This window comes from Alosa pseudoharengus, unplaced genomic scaffold (assembly GCF_046254945.1).
Source record: "Alosa pseudoharengus isolate Yale_2024_CS ecotype anadromous, Long Island Sound unplaced genomic scaffold, YU_APseudo_1.1 YU_APseudo_1.1_scf_14, whole genome shotgun sequence".
Classification (NCBI taxonomy): Eukaryota; Metazoa; Chordata; class Actinopteri; order Clupeiformes; family Clupeidae; genus Alosa; species Alosa pseudoharengus.
Genome location: NW_027468609.1, coordinates 23714349 through 23740503, shown reverse-complemented (window position 1 = coordinate 23740503; position 26155 = coordinate 23714349). Strand labels below are relative to the sequence as shown.

At 42.5% G+C, this 26155-nt stretch overlaps 3 protein-coding genes across 4 annotated transcripts; 1 reads left to right on the top strand and 2 right to left on the bottom strand.

The window, feature by feature from the left end:
• Window positions 1-4389: 4389 nt before the first annotated feature.
• LOC143123109 (ADP-ribosylation factor-like protein 3) lies at window positions 4390-9154 on the bottom strand. Of its 2 annotated transcripts, XM_076284251.1 has the most exons (6): window positions 9107-9154; window positions 7065-7208; window positions 6452-6568; window positions 5627-5677; window positions 5171-5356; window positions 4390-4786 (listed from the first exon to the last, which is right to left on the bottom strand). In XM_076284251.1, exons 1-6 carry the CDS (start codon window positions 9107-9109, stop codon window positions 4739-4741), a joined length of 549 nt encoding a protein of 182 aa, XP_076140366.1. In that variant the 5' UTR covers window positions 9110-9154; the 3' UTR covers window positions 4390-4738. The 2 variants fall into 2 exon arrangements, with proteins under 2 accessions (XP_076140366.1, XP_076140365.1); XM_076284250.1 differs by lacking the exon at window positions 9107-9154 and having other exon boundaries at window positions 7065-7622.
• Window positions 9155-9607: 453 nt separating this feature from the next.
• wbp1 (WW domain binding protein 1) lies at window positions 9608-19028 on the top strand. The gene is made up of 4 exons (XM_076284249.1): window positions 9608-9862; window positions 11354-11456; window positions 11740-11907; window positions 12974-19028. Exons 1-4 carry the CDS (start codon window positions 9800-9802, stop codon window positions 13540-13542), a joined length of 903 nt encoding a protein of 300 aa, XP_076140364.1. The 5' UTR covers window positions 9608-9799; the 3' UTR covers window positions 13543-19028.
• Window positions 19029-20890: 1862 nt separating this feature from the next.
• lman2la (lectin, mannose-binding 2-like a) lies at window positions 20891-25701 on the bottom strand. The gene is made up of 9 exons (XM_076283266.1): window positions 25510-25701; window positions 25012-25130; window positions 24709-24826; window positions 24511-24593; window positions 24162-24194; window positions 23424-23585; window positions 23031-23145; window positions 22268-22390; window positions 20891-21848 (listed from the first exon to the last, which is right to left on the bottom strand). The coding sequence occupies exons 1-9, from the start codon at window positions 25625-25627 to the stop codon at window positions 21706-21708; spliced, it is 1014 nt and encodes a 337-aa protein (XP_076139381.1). The 5' UTR covers window positions 25628-25701; the 3' UTR covers window positions 20891-21705.
• Between the last annotated feature and the right edge of the window lie 454 nt (window positions 25702-26155).

Genomic DNA, 26155 nt, shown 5'->3' with positions numbered 1-26155 from the left:
CCACCAGTGTTCCCAATGTTTTTTTCCTTTTCTTTTTTCCCCAATGCTCATCTCGTTGTCTCGGACACGTTGCAAGTGAAAGCTACAGTTCTCTGTCCAGTTATCCTGGAGTGTAATGTTTGACCAGTAAAAGCCTTATGTCAAAGCAGTTGATGCTGGACCAGTGACCTGTATCAAGACTTGGGCCTGTTTGAAACGTAAACAAACATGCTAGGACAACTGTCTCCCTAAACAACTGTTGCCTTGGCTGCATTTACCTGACAGCAGCAGCAGTGCCTATAACAGCAGTAGCACAGAGGCCTTGGGACTGGGCACTCTCTGGACTCTAATTCTTCTTGATGTAGGAGTTCTATCTGTTGGCCTGTTGCTATCTCTAAGTCTGTCAGGCCTTCTCTCTCTCTCTCGCCGCATCAAACGGTTCACTCGGAAACAGGAGCTCCCCTACCGGGTTGGGCCCTGAGACGACCCCTGGTGCTTGCTCTACAGTTGACCCGAGAAGAGGTGTGAAGACGCCCCAACTACCCCCCCCCCCTTCCCCCCCCAAAAAAGAAAAGACATGATAGGACCAGTTCTCCTGCTCCCGTTTGTTATCAACCACCCCCAACCACCACAACACCACCACCCTCCCCAACACATGCCAAGCCCACCATCTCGTTCGTTCTCCCTCCAAAAACAACCCCTTACTCCCCCTCTACAACCCCCCCCCCCCATGCTATCCCAACAACCCCTTCCCACCCCCTGAGATGAGTCTTTATGGCCCGTTGTATGATTGCAGTGGGACCCCTAAGTGCAGCTCGTCCTGGAAGGCACCCCACGCAGCACAGTAAAGGCCCTAAAGAGAGCCACATCAAAGCCGAAATGGGCGGAATGTCGACATTTGTTTGTTTTTTTGCCCTTTTTTCCTCCCCTCTTCCCCCCTCTTCCCCTCATTGCAATCATTGATTCATTCTGCTGCGTTATCAAATCGGATGAGTGCAGGGTCCCCCTGGACTCATGTGCTGGAGCCACACTTCTACTCACTAATGCACATTAGGGTGATTTGGCTAGATATGCAGACACATATGTACTAACAAAGATACACACACACAACACAACACAACACAACACAACACAACACAACACAACACAACACAACACAACACAACACAACACAACACAACACAACACAACACAACACAACACAACACAACACAACACAACACAACACAACACAACACAACACAACACAACACAACACAACACAACACAACACAACACAACACAACACAACACAACACAACACAACACAACACAACACAACACAACACAACACAACACAACACAACACAACACAACACAACACAACACAACACAACACAACACAACACAACACAACACAACACAACACAACACAACACAACACAACACAACACAACACAACACAACACAACACAACACAACACACTCTAAAAAATTGTTCCTGTAGTTTGATCCACATTATGGACACAAACACTGGCACACTCACATATGCATTATATACTCAAATACAGATACAAATACACACACTCACTTGGACTAAAATAATATTGTGCAAGGTTGAGAATTCTAACCAGAAATTACCAGAAAACATCATGGCATCAAAGGCCATAGTGCAAGCTTTATGCACAGGATATGTAATGTTTACAATTTGTAATGGTGCTTCGACTGTGGTTCAATAAAACACTGGGATTTAACAGAAGACATAGCTAATGCTCTGTGATAGAAACACACAGAGAGGAAGACAAATAGAGAAGGCAGGGTGAGAGACAGAGAGAGAAACAGAGCAATAGCGACAGATAACAAGTGTAATTTCACAAAGCACAAACACTGCAACCGAACGGGGCGAGAGGAACACCCAACACTTAATTAACTCGAATGATCTCTCTTTCTCTCCTCCAACCTTCCACCCAAACCCTCCCATCCACCCTCCCAGTCAATCTGTCTTTGGTGTACCCTGTGGAGGAGGCCAGCGTGCTGGGCTGAGACGCTGGGAAAGTCCCATGATTTATGGCCTAGTGTAGGCCTGACTGCCCTTGCCTCTCTTCCCCCTTCCGAGAGGCTGGAGGTGGAAGCACCGTGGCCTGATTGCCCTAGACTCTCCTCTCTCTTCTCTTATCCTCTCCTCTCTGATTTGGTAATCACACGCTGTTCATTAGGATTTATGGACACTGGAACGCCAACACTCCACCTCATACACCCCACCACCTTGCGCGCGTGCGCGCACACACACGCACACACACACACATACACACACACACACATAAACACAAACACACACACACACAAAAACACACACACACACACACACAAATACACTTCTTCCTTAAATGTATCACAATCTCTTTCTCTCCCCCACTCACACACACACCTTGTGTGAAGGTATGGAGCTAATTTTCCTCAGGATATGAGCTCCATGCCATTAGGATTTGAGTGGGTGGTGGAGGAGATCCTGTTACTTAGTTATTCTTTCACAGAGTCGCCGTTAATTATTAAGAGGAGGAGGAAAAGGAGCCACACTGGCATCTTTCAACACCGTTCCCTTGAAAAAACATCTAGGTTGAGCCTACATATGAATTTATGTATGTATTCGTGTAATGACCTAAGGGCATGTGGTATTTCTAGGAAAGTAGCTGAGGGTGATAGGCTAGCATGATATTGCAGAGGCATCCAGTACAGTAGTAAGCAAATGTGACACTGTGGTGTGAATACATGGGTGCGCTCAAATCCAAGGCCTACTTCCTGACCTCTAAGGCTTTCTGGCATGCGTGCACAACACTGCCCTCCATCTGATTGGTCTACGCTGTTTGCCTGGCTAAGTGAAAACACCTAATTTGTTTGCTTGCGTATGGAAATGACCACCTGGACCCATTCTCTCACTTCTCTCTCTCTCTCTCTCCCTCTGCTGCTGACTATCCACTCACCTTGAGGCCCGGCCTGACTTCTCTTCCAGTCTCTTCCCTCAGATCGGTGGCTATTAAACGCAGCCAAGCTTGCGGGCAAGTGGCGAGAGGACGAGAGAGTGAGTTCGCGGAGAGGAGAGGAGGTGAGAGAGGAGGAGGAGGAGGAGAGGAGAGAGGGCACCCAGGGCCCGAGATCGTAAGTCAAGGCCGGCAGTAGGTTTGTTTTCATCATGGCAAAGCACCCAAATCATGTTGGTATGAAGAGAGAGCTATATAAATGCAAATTGTATTGGAGATCTATTAGAGTGCTCAGAAAGGGGTGGTATGTAAATGCTAACCCCCCCCCCCCCCCCCAACACCCACACACACCAACAGCCATAGTATGCGCATGGCAGAGCACTCCGTCTGGCCAGATTAGCATGGGCCTCGCTAAAAACACCACATATAACGGGGAGAAATGCCATCGCCTCGTGCTAAATCATGGCGAACAAGGTGAAAAGTCCCGTAATTGAATAGTTGGAGTAGTCAGACGTGATTTATAGTGTACGCAAGAGCGATGTATGACCGGTGATTGTATGTGTGAATATATATGGTGATGGAAGGGGAAGGGGGGTAATCTGGTAGAAGAGAAAGACTGGGCATGTGAGAATGTACAGATACACTTGATCACTATCAGAAGTGTGGCTTGTGTTGCATGAAAGGACAAGAAGGGAAATGGGGTTAAGCTGTAATGCACTCACTTCAGTCTGATTTCAATGGCCATTCAAACCTTGACATGGCTTATTTGTACCGTCTGACTACTATTTGGGACTAAATAGATGTTCCAGTGTGGTAACTGAGACTCATGGATCTAAATGGGGAGAAGAATTGGTAAATCTATGACTAAATACAGAATAAACTAATCCAAGAGTTTGTATAAGGAGTGTGACATCTAACAGTATGATACAGCTCTCCCACTTCAAATGATACCATATCATTCACACTAATAATAATTTGTTGGCTGACTAGAAGTCAAATAGTATTAGAAGATCAGAAGATTGGTCAGCTACCTCCCCCTAGTGGTGTACAAGGGAAAGAGCAATTTGTTGAACGCATGGTAGTCACACATTGCTCTACAAACTGCCTGGTTACTTAAATGCTCAATATTTTCCTGAACAGGACTCTTATTTAGAATGATTGATATCCTGTGTATGTTGAAAGCAGAGGAGACACCATACACCATGTTAAAATCAGGTGCATGTCGTTTGTTGTTTTGAAATAATTTAAAAGGTGTGATTTTAAAAATAACAATGAAGACCGAAAAGTTTAAAAGCATGCAAATAATTTACCGGTAACTGGTTTTAATGCTCATTCTGTTTTGTGCATTTTAATGTGAGGTTGTCAACTTTTACAATAAATGAGACAGTGGTCTTACAATAACTCAGCTTTATTTAAAAACTGTCAGATATTCAGCAGTAGTGTAAACAATTTACAAAAAAAGTAAATTCCTCTGCTTCTTTATTTTTACAGTGCATAAGTGCATATTGTATCAAAATGACCATGACAATAAAATGGTTATTTAAGTTCCTCTGAGACTGCAGTCTATTATAGTGCAAACAAGTATAACATAGTCACTACTATTAGTATACATAAGTCATCCAGTTATCAAAAAGAATAATGATTTGAGATGTGATCATGTACCATGACAGAAGACCAAAAGCAGATCACCAGACATCCTGATATTTGTCATCTCTATGGAAATAAATAGTTGCTACACAATGCCGTTTTGTTGGTGTTCAGAATATTCAAATTCTTCAAACCTTAATGGTTCCTTCCCATGGTTATTTCCTTCTAGTGGGTATACACTTGCATAGCCATATCATTCCATCCTGGAACAAAACAGACAATCATTGTTGTGTGTGTGTGTTTCTGTCTGTCTGTGCATGTGTCAGAGATGATTATGTTGAAGATAGTAGGCAAATGCCAAGGGCTTTGCTATGCTTTACTAATATCTATAGTCTTTGAAGCTTCCACAATTATAACTGGAATTGCAAACTATGGATAAATTAATGCTTATGTGTGAATGTGTTCATATTTGTATATGTATAGTATGTAAAACAAAGAAAAAGCGAGCATGTATTTGTGTGTGTGTGTGTGTATGTGTGTGTGTGTGTGTGTGTGTGTTTACATGGATTTCTGTGTGTCAGTAATACTGCTAGTGGTGGATGGAGCTATTTTTTACACTTCCTGTATTGACCATACTGTGTCCTTACCTGCACTCCCTCGGCGGTGAGGGCGGAGCAGGCCTGGATCTGCCAGATCCGGTCTCGGATGGTGTGCAGGTTGAGCCCTTCGGCCAGTTCGGCCGGGGTGGCCGCCGTCATCAGGTCCTGCTTATTGGCAAAGATCAGCATGGGAATCATGCTCAGCTTCTCCTCGTCAAGCAGCTCAGCCAGCTCCTGCAGGGTGTGTGTGTGTGTGTTTGTGTGTGTGTGTAGAGAGAGGGAGGGAGGGTGAGAAAGGCAGACAGACAGACAGAGAGAGGAACTTAAGTAGTCATTCATCATTGAAGGAGGAAGCAGATATACCCTAAGGGCACAGGGTACAATGACTGCCAACAAAAACAAACACACACACACACACACACACACACACAGACACACACCTTTGTGCTTCTCTCTCCCACACAGACAGACCGACAGACAGATCTCTTCTCTCTCCAGACATACCTCAGCTGTTTCCTCAAAGCGCTTTCTGTCGGCACTGTCAATGACGTAGATCTGTGGATTCAGACACAAATCAGCTCATACATCTGTTTAAACTGGGCCCTATTCACACACTCGATATCCCATGTCTGATAATCAGGTCTACTTGACTACTCTTGGCTACTCTATGATCAGTTCAAAAGGTAATCCACGTCAAGGGGTCACCCATTTCTGTAAACTACAAGTTGTAACATAACATGTGTCACTCCTTTAGATAGGATAGAGACTCAGATTATTTAAAGGAGCTATGTAGAAATCTGTTGTATTGAACACAGTCACATGGCGCTCTTGCAATTAACTTGAATTGTATTTAATACAACGGCCACACATGGTACAACATGGTATTGTAAAAGAGACGGCCCACCATTAGTTGGTTTGCATGCTAACATCAGTGGATTTTTTGACAACACGAAGCATAGGCATTTTTGACAATAAGTCAAAACAGTTGTTTCTTCCCATTTTGTTGGTATTTATAGGTAATTTTTGGATGTTTTAAACTAAAATGATTTTTGGATGTTTTAAACGCGATCTTTGTGGACAGCCCAGGCTCCAAGAACGAAAACGAAAAACAATGAAAACATAACAAACTGTTCCAGCAAATCACAGACGAGATGCGCATTATAGGAGAGTTTCAATTGCACGGGAGCAGTACGGGAGGGAGGGGGAGGAAGTAGCGAGCTAGCTCTCTGTTTTGTTTGAAAGTCAACAGAAGTGGCATTGCCCAGCATCGCTAAGAGGACCTTTAAAGTGTCTGACACTACTAAGAGGTTGCTGCTGCATTTAAAGTACCAGAAGGTCTGTGTTCTCAAAGTAGTTTCTCCAGTAGGGACGGATCTTCCTCTGACCTCCGATGTCCCACACGTTGAGCTTGAAGCCCTGGGTTTGCACACTCTTGATATTGAAGCCCTGGAGAATAAGAAGTCAATTTAGGACTGCATGCAGTCACAGATATTGACTGTATAGATATGGCATAAAAAGTCAAGATACAGAATTGTGAGTACCAATATGATTCTCTGAACTGATTATGTAAGATATCTCTGAATTGTGTTATGGTGTGTGTGATATAGCATACTGTGTGTGTGGATATGTGGGTTTAAATGTGTAGTGTCTAGCTGTGAGGAGGTGCTGCCTAATGTCGGCCAAGACAAGCTGTGTTTCAGTAGCATTCAAAGCTAGGTGTGCGTGCGTGCGTAAGGATAGGTGGGTGTGTGTGAGAGGGAGAGCGGTAGAGAGGGAGAGCGGCCGAGAGTGTGAGTCTGAATGCACGAGTGAGTGTGTGTACCTGTGAGAGTGTGATGCAAGACAAGCTGTTTTAGTTGTATGTGTGTGTGTGTGTGTGTGTGTGTGTGTGTGTGTGTGTGTGTGTGTGTGTGTGTGTGTGTGTGTGTGTGTGTGTCTGTACCTGTGTGGGGGTTATGTGGCTGATGTCTTCAGAGGCGAGCTGTTTCAGCAGGGTCGTTTTGCCAGCATTGTCCAGCCCCAGTAGCAGGATCCTCACTTCCTGGTCCGGAGTGTTCTTAAACCTCCGCAGGACTGATAATAAACCCTGAGGATGGACACACACATACACACACACACACACACACAATGTACATGCAGAGACATGCTTGTGTATGTGGGTATTGAATGACACACACAAACAGTCTCTGACAACAGCACTGTTTGTATGTGACTCCCATCCAATGATATAAGGCCCATCAAAATAAGACATGGCAGAGGAAATTATGTAAATTATTTTTTTATTAACAAAACTGCTGGTCCACTAATTATTCTGTATGTAAGCTTTTTGCTCTGTTTCCATCACCAGAAACTCATCTGATACTTTAAATTCTTTAATTGTTTTATCCAATCTTAGATAAATTACTTCTCTTTTTCATACAGCTCTCTGGAAGGCCCTCTCTTGGTCTTGCTGCCTCTGGTCTAGTTAAACAAACTGACTTGTGTTAATAATACAATGTATTATTTTTGGATAACGCATGGGCACATAGACTTACGCATAGTGTACAGATTTGTAATATTGCTGTGGCATTTATTTCATCATCTGATCAAACAAAAGGCTAAATACAGGTAATACATCTAACTGAATGTGGCTCAAAGACAGCAACACTGATCTAGAAGTTAACTTTAGCTGGGCAACAGATCAACCAATGAGGAAGGCCCCTGGAAACCTGCCAATCACAACAGTCCTGGAAGGATTGGGATTGGCACAGATTAATCCAGATGATCCAACAGCAACTACTGCATTTGTGTAGGAGCTAAAGATACGGCAGGAACTGCCAAGAATACACACAATAAGCTTTCAGCTGTGTTGCCATGGCCTATATACAGTACAGTTGAAAAATAGACTGAGGAGGACAAGGTGACGAAGCAGTTAAGTATTACAAAGTTGTTGACTTCTGAGCATTGAGACATTGATCAAGATTATTATAGAGCTGTTGTTCTAGAAATCGAAAGAAGGCCTAGTGGAAACCCTATCCAGTCCACAGGACTTCAAAACAATACATTTGAGGTTCCCATACTTCCACACACCATCATCGTGCTCAAATAAAACTGCTTAGGCCTACAACTTTCCACCTACTCGAGTATCCATCCCGGCCTAGTATCAATATGAAGGAGAGGAGGCGAGATTTTCAGCACTGTCTCTAAGTTTGATAATATCAGTTCTTGCATCTCTTGTCTTACTAGTAGCCTATTCCTCTGCTCTTTCACAGACATATGATAATAGCCCAGGATATCTCCTGACTGTTGTCCACTTTTGTCTGGGGAAAGATTGGAGCTTTGAAGCCTTAGGTCAGTGAGATCTTCTTTTTTAGAGTAACATCAGACCTGTATCCAACCTGGCAACTCCAAGTGCAGCAATAAGATGGTCATGATCCCTTTGGATATACAGTAGGTAACGTTAGTAATTAAGGCTATAGCCACTGGCTCTGGGCCAGAATTGGGCTACTGTGCTATACAGATAGTGATATATGTTATTTAAGCGTTCTATTCATGGGTTTCATCAGGTTGCTTTAAACAGGTGTATGAATCAAGCACCATTCAGTCTGCATTCATAATCTAGGTGTTTGATTTTATACACGGGACCTGATGAAACCCATGAATATAACGTTCATCTGCCCCTATCCCTGTCCCTCAGAGTCTTCAAATACAATGTTGAAATCCAAAAACAGCGTCAACTTGCCTAATTGGAACAGCAGGTGGCTATCCTACCGCTACCTGTTTGTCCGTGCTATAGGTCTGTATAAGAATCGCCTGGGTTGAATTGCTAATAGCTAGCCCACACGACGACATAATGTGCGAGGCAAAGTTGACTGCACTGACGCGTTACAGGGTTTGTTGACCCACATTTTGCAATTCCCCCATGTATGTCTATTGTAGGCCTATTGATATCAACTGAGCTACGAAGAACAATTCGAACGATATGAGATTTTATATATCACTTACCATGCTGTGGTGCGATCAGCGCGACTGGCTACATGCATGCACTGTCCCACAGATTCAGGGATTTGACATCACTGGCCTGACAAAGCTGTCAGTCAGACTCTACAGCGCTCGCTCGCTCTAGCATCTTTGCTGTTAGTTTACTGTGGCAGCCGACATCAATGTAAACAATGTAGCATTAAATCTTCCGTCTGGGCCTATGCAACACTGTATCAATATGTTAGGCTATTTTGTACCCAACTGTATCAGTTCCATCAACAAAAAAACGTGATTTTCAATGGGATGTATATGATAGTTAAGTTTATTAAAATAATGCAATTGCAAGTTAGCATGGTCTATGCCTAATGTATTATTTAAAATGACAACAAATGTGTGTTCCATATGGAAACAATGCGTTAGCTATTTGGCATTTCATGAGATCCCGACAAACAAACATACCTCATCTTCTAAAGTAGGCGTTAAACCGGCGCTAAAATAAAGAAGTCGTTGCTGCCGTCTACTGGTCGATGCGAGATTGTGTGAACTGTAGCCTAGACTAGACATTCAAGGCACGATCAGTCCAACTCCGACTAGGACGGAAATATGTAGCCTGCCAGTTCACGAACAGGACTGTTAAAATTATTTTGATGATTCTGTGCAAATTTGGAGTTAAAGCTATATGATTCCCTTCGCAAATTTGGCTAAGAACCCAGAAAGATGCCACAGAAAACACTGGGATCCATTATAGGGCTGCTTTGCACCGGGACCACCATGGTTCAGGTAGGCTGTTATACTTGTTTCACAGTGCTGGCGCATTCAAATCGAGCCCCGGGATCACAGCTGGATGTAGGCCTTCTATTGTGCGTTTTTGTTTTGTCCACAAAGGAACTTGGATATGTCTAACTTTAAATGACGTCAGAGTTGTTAGTATTTTCCTCGACCAACTCACATTAATTATAATTGTATTTTTGCGTGCATTAATTATTTTAAAAACTGGAACATTTCTGTAATTGTATTTTAGACACTTTGCGGATATGTAGTTCTACCACTTTAAAGCTAGCACTGTCGGAAAGGAGCCAACAAGGTGAACACTGTCGTTTGCCGACAGTTTGCCTGCTAGCAATCGAGCAAGCTGACAGTAAGCTGGCTACAAATATTTGGTTGGTTGCTAGCTAAGGTTAGCTAGTAAACGTTAGCCGATGGTAATAGTCCTGCAAATGAATCAAATTCGTATGTAGACACATTGAATTTATATCATCACAGCAGAGTTAATCCCTTGTTCATATATATAGACTTGTCAATAAGTTGGTTACCTTCATCTCGATTGACCTTTGTAAGATAGCTAGCTTCTATAGCAAGTTATGTTATTGAGGGATTGCCAGTTAGCTGGCTATAGCTAATCGTGTAACGTTAACGGTAGTGACGATAAAGGAATTATTTTGGTTTGATTGAGGAAAAAACTATCTCAAAGTTGTCTCACTGTTATTAAATCGTTATAATGTAATAAAACCCTCATGGAGCAACACAGTATTTAACTGTTATGATAGCAAGATAAGATTACGTTACGTAGGATGGTAACGTTGACGTTAATGAACATTAAAATAACAGACCGAGTTAACGTTAACCTTAACAATAACATATGCCTGTAATTTGCTTTCCTTGTGATCAAGGTTAATTATGATGAAACTGTTCTTCGTTTACAAAGTAAGCCACATGTTGTTATGCTTAATGTTATGTAAGGTTTAACGTTTGAGTACATCTAACGTTATCTCTAAGAAACATTCAACAAGCATAATTACTAGGCTGTCTAGTTATTTGGCTGCCCAACAGTGTTGCCAACCAGTTTTCAACATTTTACCATGCAGGGATTAACTTTATTAGCTTAATCACCCATATTTGCGATGGTCCACCAAAGATATACTATATAATTCATGTAACCATTCCAAGAAGGTCACACGAAGCAATGCATCATACTGATAACTTATTCCATATTAATTTGACTCCAGCTCCATACATATTATGGGATAATATATATATATTATTCCCATAAATTACACTTTATCGGTAGGATAATAAGACAACTAGGGAAGTATCATTTTAAATGTTTAACTAACATTGCGCCTTCAAGGCCGTATTAGATACTATTCAAATACTACTGCCTTGAAGGCGCGATGTTAGGTAAACACATTTAAAACTAAAATGCATTAATGCTAATGTACCACACCTTTATTAAGTCAGTGTGAGTGAAGTGTGTTATGGATTGTTTTTCAGGCGAAGGAGTTCTGTTTCGGTGTCAACAATGAACAATACAGATGCGAGATGGGATACTGCTGCGGGGAAACGGAGTGCTGTACCTACTACTACGAACTGTGGTGTAAGTTATACATTTTTTTTATTTAAATACATTTGAGATCATTGTTATTATACTGTATTTTTACTTTTGAACAGACTGACAACTGTTTTGGTAGAGAAAGATTCATATTAAAAAAACTTAGTATAGTAAAGTATGTTTTGGGATGAAATGTACTAGACTAACCTCAAGGTAAATGCTACTTTGCAAGCTTGGCCAATATTAACACCTGAAGTACTCACATGTTGATGCAGCCACCAGCCTGTGGTGTGAGGTTAGCAGAAGTGATATGTGTGCAACTTTGCAGGGTTCTGGCTGGTGTGGACCCTTATCATCATGCTCAGCTGCTGCTGTGCATACCGTCACCGTCGCGTGAAGATGCGGCTCCAGCAGGAGCAGCGTCAGCGTGAGATCAGCCTCATGGCCTACCAGGGGGCCTCCAGCTCCTTTGTGTCCCCACCTCCCCTAAATCTACGTGAGTTCGCCGAGTCGCCCTACAGTAACATTACATAACTGGGCCTGCCCCTCTGTCGGTCTAACCCCCCCCTCTATCTTTTTTAAATTCTCTGCCCTCTCAGGCTCTCTTCTCCCCTCTTTCCACTCCTCTCCTACTCCCCCCCCCCCCCCCTCTCTCTCTGAGTGGTATTACACCCATGTCTGATACATTAGCACTCAGATGACTACACCATATGTTCCTTGTGGTATTCTGGCCTCGAGGATATCGTGCACTTGAAGAAGTGAGGCAATCCCGGGAGGTCATGTCCTGTCCTTCTGACAGACGTTGGTAGTCATATCTCAAGTTAGACAGCCCTACCCCTGCCGTCTCCCTCTCCTTCTCCATTTCTCCCTCATACGGTTGGAGTAAACAAGGCCTGTTCTTGGCACAGCGGCCTCAAGTGACAACTGAGCACCATGGTGGTAGTGATGACTTTCGAACAGATCAGCAGACAGTGTTGTATTTTTGTATTACTTTAAGCTGACCAGATTTTCTGAGATGAAAACGGGTGCATTTCCAGATCTTCGGCCAATATATAATAAAATGTTTTTTATGTGTTGTTTTTATCAAAAAATGGGGACATCTATTCACCCTATTTTATGGCCTATGCAGATTACACGATTTCAGCCCGATTTTGACCCGATTTTGTCATAGCCGAAAAATTTCCATTGTCGTGCCCGAATATGAAAAGTCGGGAATGGCGCCGAAGGAGAAACGCGCCTCGTAATGTGACATATTCAACGACTCGCGATTTATTGTCTGCGACGTTCCATGCCTCCACAACCAAAAGTCTAGCATGTCAGAATTTTGGGGGAATCTCCTACTACGACTCCCGTGTCATGACGACACACAACAAGAAGGGTACGACAGATAGGCTACTTGATTTTTTTAATCTTCCGCCTGACATGGTCAATCGTAAAAGACCATTGTGGAAGATAAAAAAAATTGTGTAATCTGCTTGGGCCAGTACAGTTAATCTTTCTCTCTTTCTTTTTCTGTTTCTCTTTTTTGGCTCCCCTCTGGTGTAATCCATGATTCGTTCTAGGCTTCTGGAACGACTGCAAACTGCCAGATTATGAGGAGGTGGTTGGCCATCCTCCGACGCCCCCTCCACCTTACTCAGAGATGCCCCCAGAGGTCTCCCCGCCTGGCCAGGCCTTCGCTTCTGCCTCCGCTGCCATCGTGTTGGAGCCCCTCATGGAGCAAGAGGCCGCACTCTCCAGAGACGAGCAGCACTCTGCAGCAGCAGCAGCCTCCCCGGCCTGCCTCTCCAGTCACCAGCAACACAGGATGGTGGCGGCGGCAGCAGCGGAGGAGGAAGACGAGGGGCCTGGAGACCTGCCGGAGGATGAAGAGGAGCTGGGGACAAGGCGGAGACATGTGACGGGCGACTCAGGGATCGAGGTGTGCGTTTGCCAGATGGACGTCGACGAAGAGTCCGACGGCGAGAACAGCCGCGACCGCGAGGAGAGGGCCGAGCGTGAACAGCTGTGCCAGGGAGGCGCCAGGGGCGAGTGCTGCACCGAGAGAGAGCGGGAGGTCGCCGTGCGTCACAAGGACCACAGCCCTGAGCCCCAGACCCAACCGGCCAGCACCGGAGACCGACTGGTCTGAGACAGTGGCCCCTCGGCTGCACCCACTCGCCATACGCGCATTGAAAGAGGACGGTGCTTGGCCTCTACAGTCATCGTCGTCATTGATGTTGCCGTCAGGCAAAAGCCTGATGTTAACGTCAAAGCTGCCTTCCCTAATGGTCTTTATTCCTCAAGTCCCTCCATTACAATTAAGCTACATGTCAGCTTTATGTATGTACAATGGTTAAGGTGGTAGATGCTGATGATGGAACTGATATTTTTGAAGTTGCTTAATGCACGGTTTAGGGTTAAAGTTGTTCATTCCGGTGGATAGCTTATTTTGTTGTTCTTTTTTTTTAGTTTGTTTTCTTTGTATTTTTGGCATGGATGAATGAACAGGTTGTTCATTTCTAGCGTGTGTAAGGCTGGAACTGAAAGGTCACAAGGAAACAGCTGCTAAGTCACAAAGTGGCTGACGGCGGGAGCTTTTTAAAGCGCTGTTCTCTCTCTCTCTCTCGTCGCCCCCTGCCCCACGCCCCCATGGCACACGTGTAGCCCCCGGTGTGGCGTTCCCATTCATCCCCCTCTGGCATGTAAATACCACTCGGCCCTCCCGTGTGACGCCCAACAGCCCAGGACTTCCAAGTCCAGCAGCGGCCCCTTAAGCACATGGCCGCATTAGAAGACTACGTTTCCCAACAGTCCCCTGGGTGGACCCTTGCTTGTCATGATTTGTATATATATTTTTTTCTTTTTCTTTCTCTACCTTAGTGGGTCTGGTTGTTAAAAAGAAAATCAAGCTACTGTGCCTTCTATATGGCCTTTCAGTCAATCTTCGATCAGTAGTCGGGGGACATAGGAGGAGAACTTAATCCATTTTCTCCCTTCACGTTTGACTTCGTTGGTGTGCTCTGTGACATTATCCCCAGTGCTGGGCCTGCTAGTTACGGTCTAAAAAAAGCCTGTGTGAGTGTTAGTGTTTGTGCACACTAGCTGGTTATCAATGACGTCATCGTGCCCACCACAAATGGGGGAGTGTGTGTGCGATGTCGGGGGGAGGGTGGGGATGGGTTGGTGGCACATTCCTCTAAGATGGCTGATTACGATCTTTTGCAGTACCGTGAGACTCACAAGAGCACTCTAACTTTCTTCGATGTAAAGCTAAGGAGGAGTGGCACAAAATGAATTAGTTGAATTATATCCTTGGATTTATCCTCCGTATAAGTTTCAAATGGTTTTGCTTTAGTTCATATTGACCTGCTTAACAAAGCTCTCATTGGAGTTGCTCAGTGTCCCTTTGTGCTTTTGGGACTTCTTTTGGCAAAAGTATAAGACTAATGTCTTGTTACTGAGTGTGTGAATAGCTCTGTATGTGTGTGTGCGCTTGTGTGCGTTTTATGAAGTGGAGTGCCCTTTGGATGTCCACCTAACACGCATGGCTTCGAACCACTACAACGAGTGCATTTTTTTTGTCTGTACGTATATGGGTTAAGGTAAAATGCTTTGATATCTTACAGGTGTGTTTCTCTTAAGCCGACACACCGGGTGTCCCATAGGGCTGGTTTGCCGAAACTAAGCGTTAGGCTTTTAAACTGACGGACCAACCAACCTGCTGCGGTCACGGTTGGTTTTGGTAGAGGCGCAAACACAGGACAGTTAACGTGTGTCTGTGCTGTGTGCTTAAGCTGCATCAGCTTCCCTGTTTTTCTTCAGTCTGCAGCGCTATGCCTCTCTGACATACAATACAGGAGGACCGAGGTGGCTGGGCGTATAAGGGGGTTTATCATTGATTGTACACAGAGTTGCTCTATCTCAGCGTTGCCGTTGCCAGTGAAAGGTTTTTTTCTAGGGGTGTGCATGCATATGGTTCATTTAAAATCTTACCCATAACTTTCCATGATTCTGTTCATCATTACAGATTAACAGAATGGGGATATTAATATTTGTCTCAAAGGGTTGTCTGGCTGTTCAACTACCTGTGCACACCCCTAGCTTTGTCAACCCCATCACCGCCACCACTTCAGAGGCTCCTCAAGCCCCCCAGGACCGTCTGTGACTTTGAATGATAAAAAGCGTAAAACGTCTTCATAGCAATGGTCCTCCTGTGGTCATCCGTGTCACATCTGTGGTCACGCTCCATAACAAGCACAAGACTGATCAGTGCACTGTGTGAGCTAAATGCGCTAAGCCCCGTCTGTGTCGAAGCACACAAAAGCGTCAACATCCACATACAGTACCAGATGATAAACTGTCCACCGTCTAAATAAAAAACTGTGGTGTAGAAGATGATCTTCATCACATTTTGACCTTTTTGTCTGTGTTCAAGAACAGTGAACAGACTTGTAATACACAAGCAAAGAGTCAAGCAGAACCAGCTGCAGGCCACCATCGATTGCAGATGTTGTTTGTCACACCAGAAGCTGCCTTGCTTGGTATGTCTCCATAGAGATGTGCCGACCACTCCTCTGGGCGAATGGGTGCATTGTGACGTGCACTGGTACAATCAGGAACAAAATGGCCGTTTGTCGGAGGGCAACCATAAGCCAGGGCCTTATGAGAGTGTGAATGTTGCGGTTCAAGCATCTGTATCTTGCTCGCTCGTTCTGACATTTTCCGAAGCACACACTGTGCATGACCTCCTTTGAAAGCAGTTTCAGGAAGCTCGCCCTTGACAGTGTGGAGGATGCGGTGTGGTCTAGGAGCGAAAGAGAAAGAGCACAATGTTTTGTGTGTGCTCTTTATAGTTTGTAGATAGCAGTCTTCTCTGAAGTCCCTTTACTCTCCCTGTAGTATTGTATGCCCCCTGTTCTCCCAATGTCCTAAGTAACGCTGTCACGACTATTCAGTAAATGATATGAGGCACATGGTGGAACGCATGCTGTTGTGTTTTCACAGATAAGGGGGATGCTATTTACTGGTGCCCCCCCTCCCCTTCCCCCAGAGTTACTTATCGGAGATATCTGTGAATAGATGTAGAAGTGCATGTTTTTGTAAGGAATAGAAATGAATGTTTGTTTGTTTTTCTTCTTCCTCCCTCTCTGAAAGTTACTGAAACCTGATGTAAGTGGTTCAGATGTTAGGAACAGGAGCTCAAATGGGCCACTCTCAATGTTCACTCATCTTTTTGTGTGAGCATGTTTTCTGCCAAAAACAAAACTCAAAAATTGTTGGCCTGACATGTTTACTTTTCTTTTTTCTGTCTCTTTTTCTCCAAAAAAGGGCTATTGGTCATGACATTTCATGAGCGCTTTGGTATAAATCGACCACTGTTCTTTTGGTGTGTGTATGTGGTCATGTTGATACACGTACGATTGTAATCTTTCCTCCGTCTGTAGCTCTGCTTCTGATCTGTGTTATTTTTCCAGTTGTGTAACATTGTTTTTGCCCTCCTGTGTGTGTATCAAGAAGTGTGTAACACCTGTGTCTCTCCCTGCCTGTCTGGTCCCTGAGGGACTGACCCCCACCACTTTCCATGTGCCTGTTGTTCTTAGCCATGCTAACGTGGGGTGTTAGCATGGTGGAGGCAATTATGCAATCAAGCCTCATGTAATCCTGTAATATCATGGTTACACAGAAAACAGATTGGAAGAAACATGGCTATTGGAAAATGTCATAGATACACTTTCCTCTTTGATGGTTGGGTGGCACTTGAGAGAAATGTAACAAACGTCAAGAGCTTCCCATTAATATGCTGGTAATAAAACGCTCTGGCAGTGACTTTTATTCATACAAGCATGATGCAGTTGGCATGAGATCTCAGAATTCTGATTCACTGTATCTGGGTGTATCCCTAACTGCTTTGAACGTTGTTAAAAGGGGAAGTTTAAGAAAGCTGTTTATTATGTCATTTATTATTCCCGTTCTGACTCAAACAGAAAACATTTGAATCCCACCGGTCCCTTTAAAAGCCCTCTTTTTGTGTCCTCCCTTAAGTCATTTTCTCAGACTACACACACACACACACACACACACACACACACAAAACAAAAACCTGGAACATGCTTGAGGCTGGCAAGTTCCTTAAGGGTGAGTTTCATCAGTAGAACATCATTCGTGACATGGATGTTTACAGTTTCTGTGCCTTGCTCCCACTAGGACCAACGTCTCTTGAGTGATGATGTGCTCTCATCTGTTCTTGTACCAACCCCCGCCCCCCTCTCTGCTAAAGCCTCAATTGCTCTCCTGTACTGTAACGAACTAGGCTATGCAAAAAAAGAAAAAGGAAGAAAAAAAAACAGATGACCTACTGTCGTATGCTGCAATAACCCTCTCTTTGTACGTCCTCCCTGATGGTCTGTCTAAGCAATACTCTATCCTCCACTACTTGTTGCACTGTACCCCATTTGTGTCATTTTCTTTGTTTAAAAATAGATTTAAACAACAGAATTGACTGAAGACTCGGAATGAAACAAACACATGTTCATTACTGCGCTGATTGGTCCTACTACATTTCTATTATTTCCTCGGGGTTTAAAAAAAAGAAAAAAAAAGGAAAAAAAAATATATATATAAACTTCAGAAAAGCCATTACTATTTTGTTCAGGCAGATGCGCCCATGGGGCAATTTATTCATAAGCTCATTCTTATTGTTTCGTGTTGGAGTAAAATGACTGCAGTTCACAATGGACTTGTATCATTATTTTTCTCAAGCCCCTGCATGTTGCTGCAGTGTGATGATTCACTGTGAGTAACCCTCTGTGGTCTCCATGAACACTGTTGGATGCGTCCAGCAAACCAATGTCTGATGTCATTGCCTTTTTATCAATCTCAACTCCTCAGGCGTTTGTTTATGGGATGACGTATAATGTGTATTACCAAGCTCAGTCTCTGTGGTAAGCCTTTTTTGAGTTTAATTGCAACCACTTCTATGTTTTGCTGTGCTTGCAGGCTCTGTCATGTCAATGGACATGTTGTCATTGCTACAACCAAGACATGGACAACTGTTACTTGGGGCATCATCAAAGATACTGTACGAGATGCCATGCTATTATAAAGGATCAGTAATCATTTTCTTAACATGTATCTGTTATACTTATCTCATACAATATGGGGCTCACATTTAGTTTTGCTGTTCAACAATGTTCAGCTAAACAACATATATTCAGTACTTCACACAATGCTTGGTTTTATGACTGATATTTCTAAATATGTCTTCTTTTTCTTTGTTTATTGGGTGGTAGTTGTCAGTCAAATGCCAATGTTGTGGTTGGTTTTGTGTGCAGAATGAAATGAAATGCCAACGTGGGGGGTAGGAGGGCTCTAACAGGAAATAGTTGCTCACAAGCACAGGCTCATCTCACATTTAACCCCCCCTCCCCCTAAACAACGCCAAATAAAGATTGAGAGGAGGAAAAATGAAAAAAAGAAGAGAATACAAGCACTGAGATGTGTGGATGTGTGATGATGTTCTAATCCTCTGGTTTTAGTAAAAAAGAAAAGAAACAATGTCTGCTGTGTACTCTTTTTGCTTATCATTTGTATTTTATTTTTGTAATAAAAACAAATAAATCCATTGGCTCTCCAGCATCTCGTCGTCCCCTCTTTGTCTCCAGTCAGCGAGTAGAGCCTCCCAGCACTTTCCACACTGCACATTAATGGCCCTAGCATGTAACAACAGGGAATTATTCATGAGGACCCCACACACACACACTCGGTAGAAGCAACTCTGGCCCATATCCGGCTATGATCTGGACCAGATGTGTCCATAGCGCTGGCTGCTATCAGGGGAATAGAGAACAATACAAGGACACACAGTGTTTCCCTGCAGTGCCTCGGAGATAAAGTGGGCTTTCATCTGCTGAGGGGAGACACCATTTGTTGTATGGTACACACTGTGTCACGTAGGGCATGTGCAGGCTCACGATGGTGATACTGTTTGCTGAAAGACTGAGCATTTTGGATGTGGTAAATTGAGATGCCACAGTGAAGGGAAATTTAACCTTGTTAACGAGACAAAATATGATGTTTGTGATGTGGTCTGAGTGTAAACAAATATTAGAACTATTATTAAAAAAGGAAATGTGTCCACGTGTTATAGTAGTTTACTGTCTATAACTGCACTTTTTGCATGTCTCCTTTTAGGGTATAGATAGACATCTTCTTTATTATCTGGTGAACAAGCTATCATGATGACATGCAGATCTACCACACCGAATTATTCAGTATAAAAAAAGCTCTGGATCAGTTGACAAAACATGTGGAAATGCTGCCTCCATCTGGTCAGAGGAAAAATTATATCAGATATGTTAATTTCAAAACCAAATGCAATCCCTCAACCGCACATTACACACTAAGTGCACACTACTTAACACACTGTATAACACATTTTTATTAGGGAAATTGTTGATGGCAATAGGATAAATACATCACACAGGCACACATAAATGTAGATGAATTTAAATAAATACACCAATAAATAAATACACATAAATATAAGGCTTGTAAACAATATGTGCAGTGACCAAAGACATGATTTATGTCTCAAACGTTTCCTCCAGCCTTGTTGGACACTATCTCTCCATTCAGTAGCCTACAGCATCATTTGACAAATTACAGCATCAGACTTGTACCAAGATAGGCAGACTTTTTAGAGAGAGAATATTCTAGAAGACAAACAGAAAACAGAAAGTGACTGGCATAAATCCTCAAGGATGAGACCTAAACCCTCAGATAGACTCCTGAACCCTTCTCCATGAGGCTTGTGATGTAGGCTACAGAAAACAAATTCATAGAGCCATAATATAAAAAAAAATAAAAAAAATCAGTAATATTACTTGCAATAAAGGCAGAATGAAGGTCACTTATGAACAGCTTACTACATAAGACAATATATTCTCTGTGCAGATTAGCTCAGTATCATATAATTCATACTCAAAATTAAAAGTATATTCATTTTTTTCAGTGCTCACTCATACAGTCACACACAATTATTTACTTGGTCTGTTTGGTATCTATGAAATATTGTTAAAAATCTGGATCTTCATGCACAATCACATTCAATTTCATAAGCATCTGTTGCATAATAAATAACACAAAATGAAAAGGCAAAACAAGGGAGCAATTGTCTTCAAAAGGACTACAACATTCCCAATGATTCTTCAGGATGACTTATGAGCACAACTGTAAGTTTACACACCCATGCTAAAGTTGACTAACAAGAGGAATTAAAAAATCATCTTTTGGAAATTGATCTTAATGGCTTAATTAAAAAATATGGGGGGGAAGTGTGGGGCTATTTTAATTCCAAAGGCCAAGGGAACTTTATCAGGATGCATAGTATCCTGGATCCATGAAATAACTGGCCTTCAAAAATAAAAATCTGCCTGGCTCTATGAGAATTTAACATAGGGGCGTGTACACTTATGCCCCCTGTATTTTAAGGAAGGACATTTATTTATTTGCGATACATTATTCATTCACAGAAAATGGGAAAATTTCACAGAAAATCTCATTCAAAGAAAATTGGTGTCCTTAAAGGTTGGATATTTCCTCATTAAGATCAATTTCCAAAAGATCATTTTTTATTCCTCTTTTTAGTCAACTTTAGCATGGATGTGTGTAAACTTACCAGCACAACTGTATCATGGTAAATGTCACGGCTTTAGTAGGAGGCCCTTGTACACTAATAGCATACTAAGTTGCCCATTCAGTGCAATATTTTAGAGCTTTCATTGCAGTGCATGACCTAAAACATGGCAAAGATGGAATTTCAGCTATTCAGTGCAACACAGAGCTGAGTTGCCCTTCAGTGTACTCAATAACACTGCCACACCATTTTTTAGAAAACACATCTTGCAAGACCTCAAATTGGTCTCTCACTAAACAATTCAGCCACACTGCCACTCTTATAATTAAAATCAGTACCAAGAACTGCAGGAAGACGGAAAAACAATCACCTGCAAACTACCTTTTAGTGTCATCAGGTTGATAACCAGACAACTTCACGAGCGTGAAGGGGACCAGTTGAGAAACTTCAGGTCATCAAAGTGTTTTTTTGATTGAAGGGCATGTGTCAGTGTCTTTTGCAGAGGTAAAAAAGTGACCTTTGGCCCATTTCTTGGGGTCAGCGGTGGGATTTCAGAGCTGTTACTGTGATGGAAGCATTCCAAGAGGGTTTCATTTATTTCCAATCTGTAGCGCTTCTGTGTTTTTAAAAATTGGGTTCTGATAAAGAGAGGTCTGGTCCTTCCCTGTAGAACCTCCCTCAATAAAACCGCTTTCGACGGCTCTCCGACCAGTGGCTATAGAGAACCAGGCCCACCACAATTAGGAGAAAGAGGCCCAGCATGGAGAAGAGGGCGGTGAAGAAGATGGCTACCCCACTCATGCCTTCATCAGTGGTGTAGGCTGTCGATGAAGAGTGAGAAGGACAGGGACATCTATTAACATTATTGTGTGGCTCATACAGAATCTTAATAGTTGTCATCATCTTTTTAGTAATAGGTTCTAGACATGACAGAAGAATTTTCAGAACATCTTAACCTAAAACTAAGCCTTAATCTTAAAAAAAGAATGCGAGCATAAGTGAAAACTCTCAATTACTTTTAACACAAAAACCCCCACAGTATCTACAAATCTTATTGTTGTAGCTAAAATAGCTCATTCACATCCTCTCCTAAATCCAGTGCATGAATGCACTGAACTGTTCTTCACATGGCCCTGAGGGACAGGACTTATGTCCCTCAACATCTATTACACTTCATCTACTTAGCCCTGAGGCACAGATATTCATTCACACATCAGGAGACGGACTCTAGAACACATACGTCTCAGGAGGTCCACGTTGTCCACACTAGGGACCTTGATCTCTTCCTCCTCCTCTTCCTCCTCCAGTTTGCTGCGTAGAACTGTCAGCTGATAGAGCTTCAAGGAAATCAGGTCATGGTTGTCTGCAAACAAGACACACACTTCTGTTACATGTATGCTAACCACCAGAATCATTCACACACAGTAAATAATAAACTGGTTGTTAAAAGAAGTGCTGCCTTCAGAAAACAACTAAGAAAATGCAATGGTCAATGGTCACTATATGGATATTTTACAAAGATGAACTAGTATCTCTTACAAAGGTTAAACTAACAACAATAACTACCCCTCGATTGATAACCTATGTGTGAAAGTCCCAATAAAAAGATGTTCCCATGTATTATTGTATTTCACAAAGCTTACTTTTCTTTCAAGATGTGAAAAAAGGCAACGCAGGCTACTGCAATAACCACTTGAGACAGACAGAACTAAGAGAACTTATCTCATTGTGCCATTATAGTACAAGTCATTCATATGTCTTGACTCTATTCCCATATTCACAGACATGTTCATTATGTTCATGTTCATCATGTATATTTTTATTTTTTTATTGTCTATGGCTATGTCTATGTCTAAAGTATGTAAAGTATGTCTATGTCTGCATGGGAAAGTAAGAAACGGAATTTCAATTCTTTGTATGACCAGTGCATGTAAAGAAATTGACAATAAAGCCGACCTGACTTGACTTGATCATGCTTATCAGACCTAGTGGGTGTTCAGTACCTGAGAGGTCTCCAGTGAGAGCTGATGCCCCAAAGTAGTAGCCTTCTGGCAGCCGTACGCCAGGGATGTCCAGACAGTCCCTCCATTCATGCTGGCCATCAATATCAATCATGACCTTTTGCAGGGGAGTAAAAATGTCAATACAGTCTGAACAATCGATACAGTCGGTCTGTCACTGACACTGTATAAGGTTTCTGTATGTGTGTTTGCATTCACGATCCCACTGCTCAACAGGGTCAGTTATCTGGCAAATTATTAATTAAGGTATGGTGTATAAATGGATCATTAGTAAGTCTTTTTGTAAAAGAAGAATGTTAACTATATGAAGTCATGTCAAGTCAACTTAGTGTGACTGTGCTCCCATGCTCTAGGATTGTTTAAAATGTCCCTTACCGTTAGCCTGCGGCGTACATATCTGATGAAGAGGAAGGTGTCATGTTTGAGGTTGCGCACCATCGCGTTGCAGCCACCTAGCTCTGTGGGTCGTCCATCCCTATCGTGGTCATAACTTATGGTCCCATTCCCAATCATTGCAATAACATATGGGAAAATACGCTGATAAAACAAAGTAGAATACATAAATAACATCACATAACTTCATGTAATTATTTGCTAAAATCAATCATATTACTGTTATGGAATTGTTATGATTTATGACATGCATGACATACCATATATGGAGATATACATATATAGCATGTGAGGACAATGTTACAAAGCATTTAGCACAATTGATTTGATCTGAATTGCACTGAATTGCATTGCAATTTCACATGCATTATTTATTTTTCATGAACACACTATAGTGCTGATTTTCAACAAAGTGAAATTTGTCCATCTGATGTCTGTGCTGAATCTGGAATATGATCCAGTGTCCTGTTATGTAATCTCATCAGCAACCTGCGACCACTTACTTCCAGTCGGAAGCAAGGCACAGAACACACATGCAGACCACAGATGTGACAGTCAGCCTAGATATGTATGATGATAGCATTCTCAGCAAACAGACAGTGACTAGATACAGAGGGAAAGTGGCCCCAGTGAGAAACTAAATAAATGGGTGGGGCGGGGGGAGTGTGGTGGATGAGAGATGTGGGGTATGCTGTCTTCTGGGGTGGGGTGGTGTAGTACCTCGGAGCGAGGGGTGTACCTCTTCTTCTGCGCCTAGTTCCAAAAGGGTGCAACAAAACAACATTATATAGACCCTTCACGCAAGCCTCTGTCTATACCACCTGCTAACTGGAACAAGGTAAGCCACAGCGTCATTTTTATTGTGCTGTGCTTTCAACCTAAGTAACACTTACATACAAATACTTATCAGTGCAATAACCTATAATAACTAATAACCTAACAGTGTTAACAACAACGGTTTTATGATTTACAATAATTATATATAATTATAATTTACAATGTGTTTTTCATTAGTTGGCCAAAGGTAAATAAATGATTTACTGAAAATAGATGGAGAGAAAACCCTTACCTCCAGGTACTTCTCCTCATTTGGGTATGTGTCAACAAATACCCCAAGACCTGTGAAGTTATCTTGATTGCCAAACACAGGGCCTGCAATGAAACATAAACACATTTTACATTTGTGTTGTCAATGACAATGATTTGCATTACATTTGAAGGAACATTCATAGGCTACTGCTTGACATCTGATTGGATGTTAATGTACCTGGCTCCATGCGTTCTTTAGTATACCAAATGGCCAGGCCATCACCATTGAGGTTCTTTTTGCCCTGGCCGTGGATTTTGAAGTGTACTTGGAGCTCCCAATCCTTGAGATGGCAAGGCTGTGATCACAATAGATTAGGAACATCAAAAAGAGAGACACAATAAGAAACGTTCTCATTATTCGTCATGCTGAATGTTAACAGCTTTGTATTTTCCTGCCCTGTGTGTTAGTTCACAACTGAGGTCAATTAAAGATGTAGTCAAGTCAAGTCAAGTCATTTTTATTTATGTACTAGGTACTCACCATACGGCTCCACACCGCCCCCTGTTTGCTTTGCATGTCCGGTGTAAGCCGCACCTGGTCGATTGTTACCATAGCATCTCCCATCAGTTCCCAGTGAGAAGAGCCGGATGATCCAATACCTGTGGAAAAAGAACGGGATAGGGTTTTAAGAAGTTCTCATCATGTAATTAACTAAAAGCTCTACAACAAGTTGCACGTAACGCTAGTAACATTGCCTCTGCGTCTGAGGATGGACTAAGCTGCAACTGGCACATCTGCTTTGAGTAGTCTAGGCAACATCAGCTATCTGCTTATACAAACAATGAAACTGCAACTAAATTGCCATTTTAAAAGAATAGGCTGAATACCACTGCGGTTACAGATGACAGAGAAGTGCCTATTCGAAAAACATAATATTGTGACGCTTGCTGTCAGTTCAACGGCCAAGTAGGCTATGTAAGCTACGGTAGCCTATTGCTTGAGCGGTACAGGCGGTCAGGCAGGCTACAGTGTTACTACCTTGGTATGGTTTGGAAAGAGAGTACTCTCTCTTGAGGAACTCCTCCATTTCATGCCCATCGTCTGAAAAGCAAGGACGCGCAATCAGGAGAAGCGCTAAATGTATCCAACGCATCATAATTGTTTTATTATCTTTGAAAATGTAGACTCCGATCTCTGCCTTTGTTTCGATAATCCTCGGCACCGGTGGGGTCAGCCATTACTTTCCTCCTCCCACGGAACAGCACTCTAAAGGATGTGATTGGCTAGTTACATGGCGCATTTCCATTGGTCTTCTAACATGTCTGTGAAGCGTTCTGGAACGTAGGCCTACTCCCCCTATTCACTGCTACATTCTGATGGATATTAGGAAAATTAAAAATAATTTGCATTAAAGGAAACACAGGGTTGAACCTGCTTATCTTCTTTTATTATTATTATTATTATTATTATTATTATTTTTATAAATCATAAATGCTTCAAGCCTCAAACCCAGTCTAAAATCGCTGGACAGAAAGTTGGATACAGGCAAAAAGGACTAAGCAACGTCTGTTAGGCCTATTCATGGGTTTCATCAGGTCCTTTGCCACAGGTGTATAAAATAATCAAGCACCAGTTTATGAATGCAGACTGCATGGTTATGAAGGTATATTATGAAGGTATATTG

Coding starts and splice junctions, on each gene's coding strand:
- lman2la (XM_076283266.1), bottom strand. CDS start 25,627: ATGATGCGTTGGATACATTTAGCGCTTCTCCTGATTGCGCGTCCTTGC. Junction 23,586..24,161: donor GGTACACCCCTCGCTCCGAG/GTACTACACCAC, acceptor TTGTTTTATCAG/CGTATTTTCCCATATGTTAT. Junction 21,849..22,267: donor CAACGTGGACCTCCTGAGAC/GTATGTGTTCTA, acceptor CTTCATCGACAG/CCTACACCACTGATGAAGGC.
- LOC143123109 (XM_076284250.1), bottom strand. CDS start 7,373: ATGTCTTATTTTGATGGGCCTTATATCATTGGATGGGAGTCACATACA. Junction 6,569..7,064: donor GCCACATAACCCCCACACAG/GTACAGACACAC, acceptor CTTATTCTCCAG/GGCTTCAATATCAAGAGTGT. Junction 5,357..5,626: donor GCTTTGAGGAAACAGCTGAG/GTATGTCTGGAG, acceptor CACACCCTGCAG/GAGCTGGCTGAGCTGCTTGA.
- wbp1 (XM_076284249.1), top strand. CDS start 9,800: ATGCCACAGAAAACACTGGGATCCATTATAGGGCTGCTTTGCACCGGG. Junction 9,863..11,353: donor CCGGGACCACCATGGTTCAG/GTAGGCTGTTAT, acceptor ATTGTTTTTCAG/GCGAAGGAGTTCTGTTTCGG. Junction 11,457..11,739: donor CTACTACTACGAACTGTGGT/GTAAGTTATACA, acceptor GCAACTTTGCAG/GGTTCTGGCTGGTGTGGACC.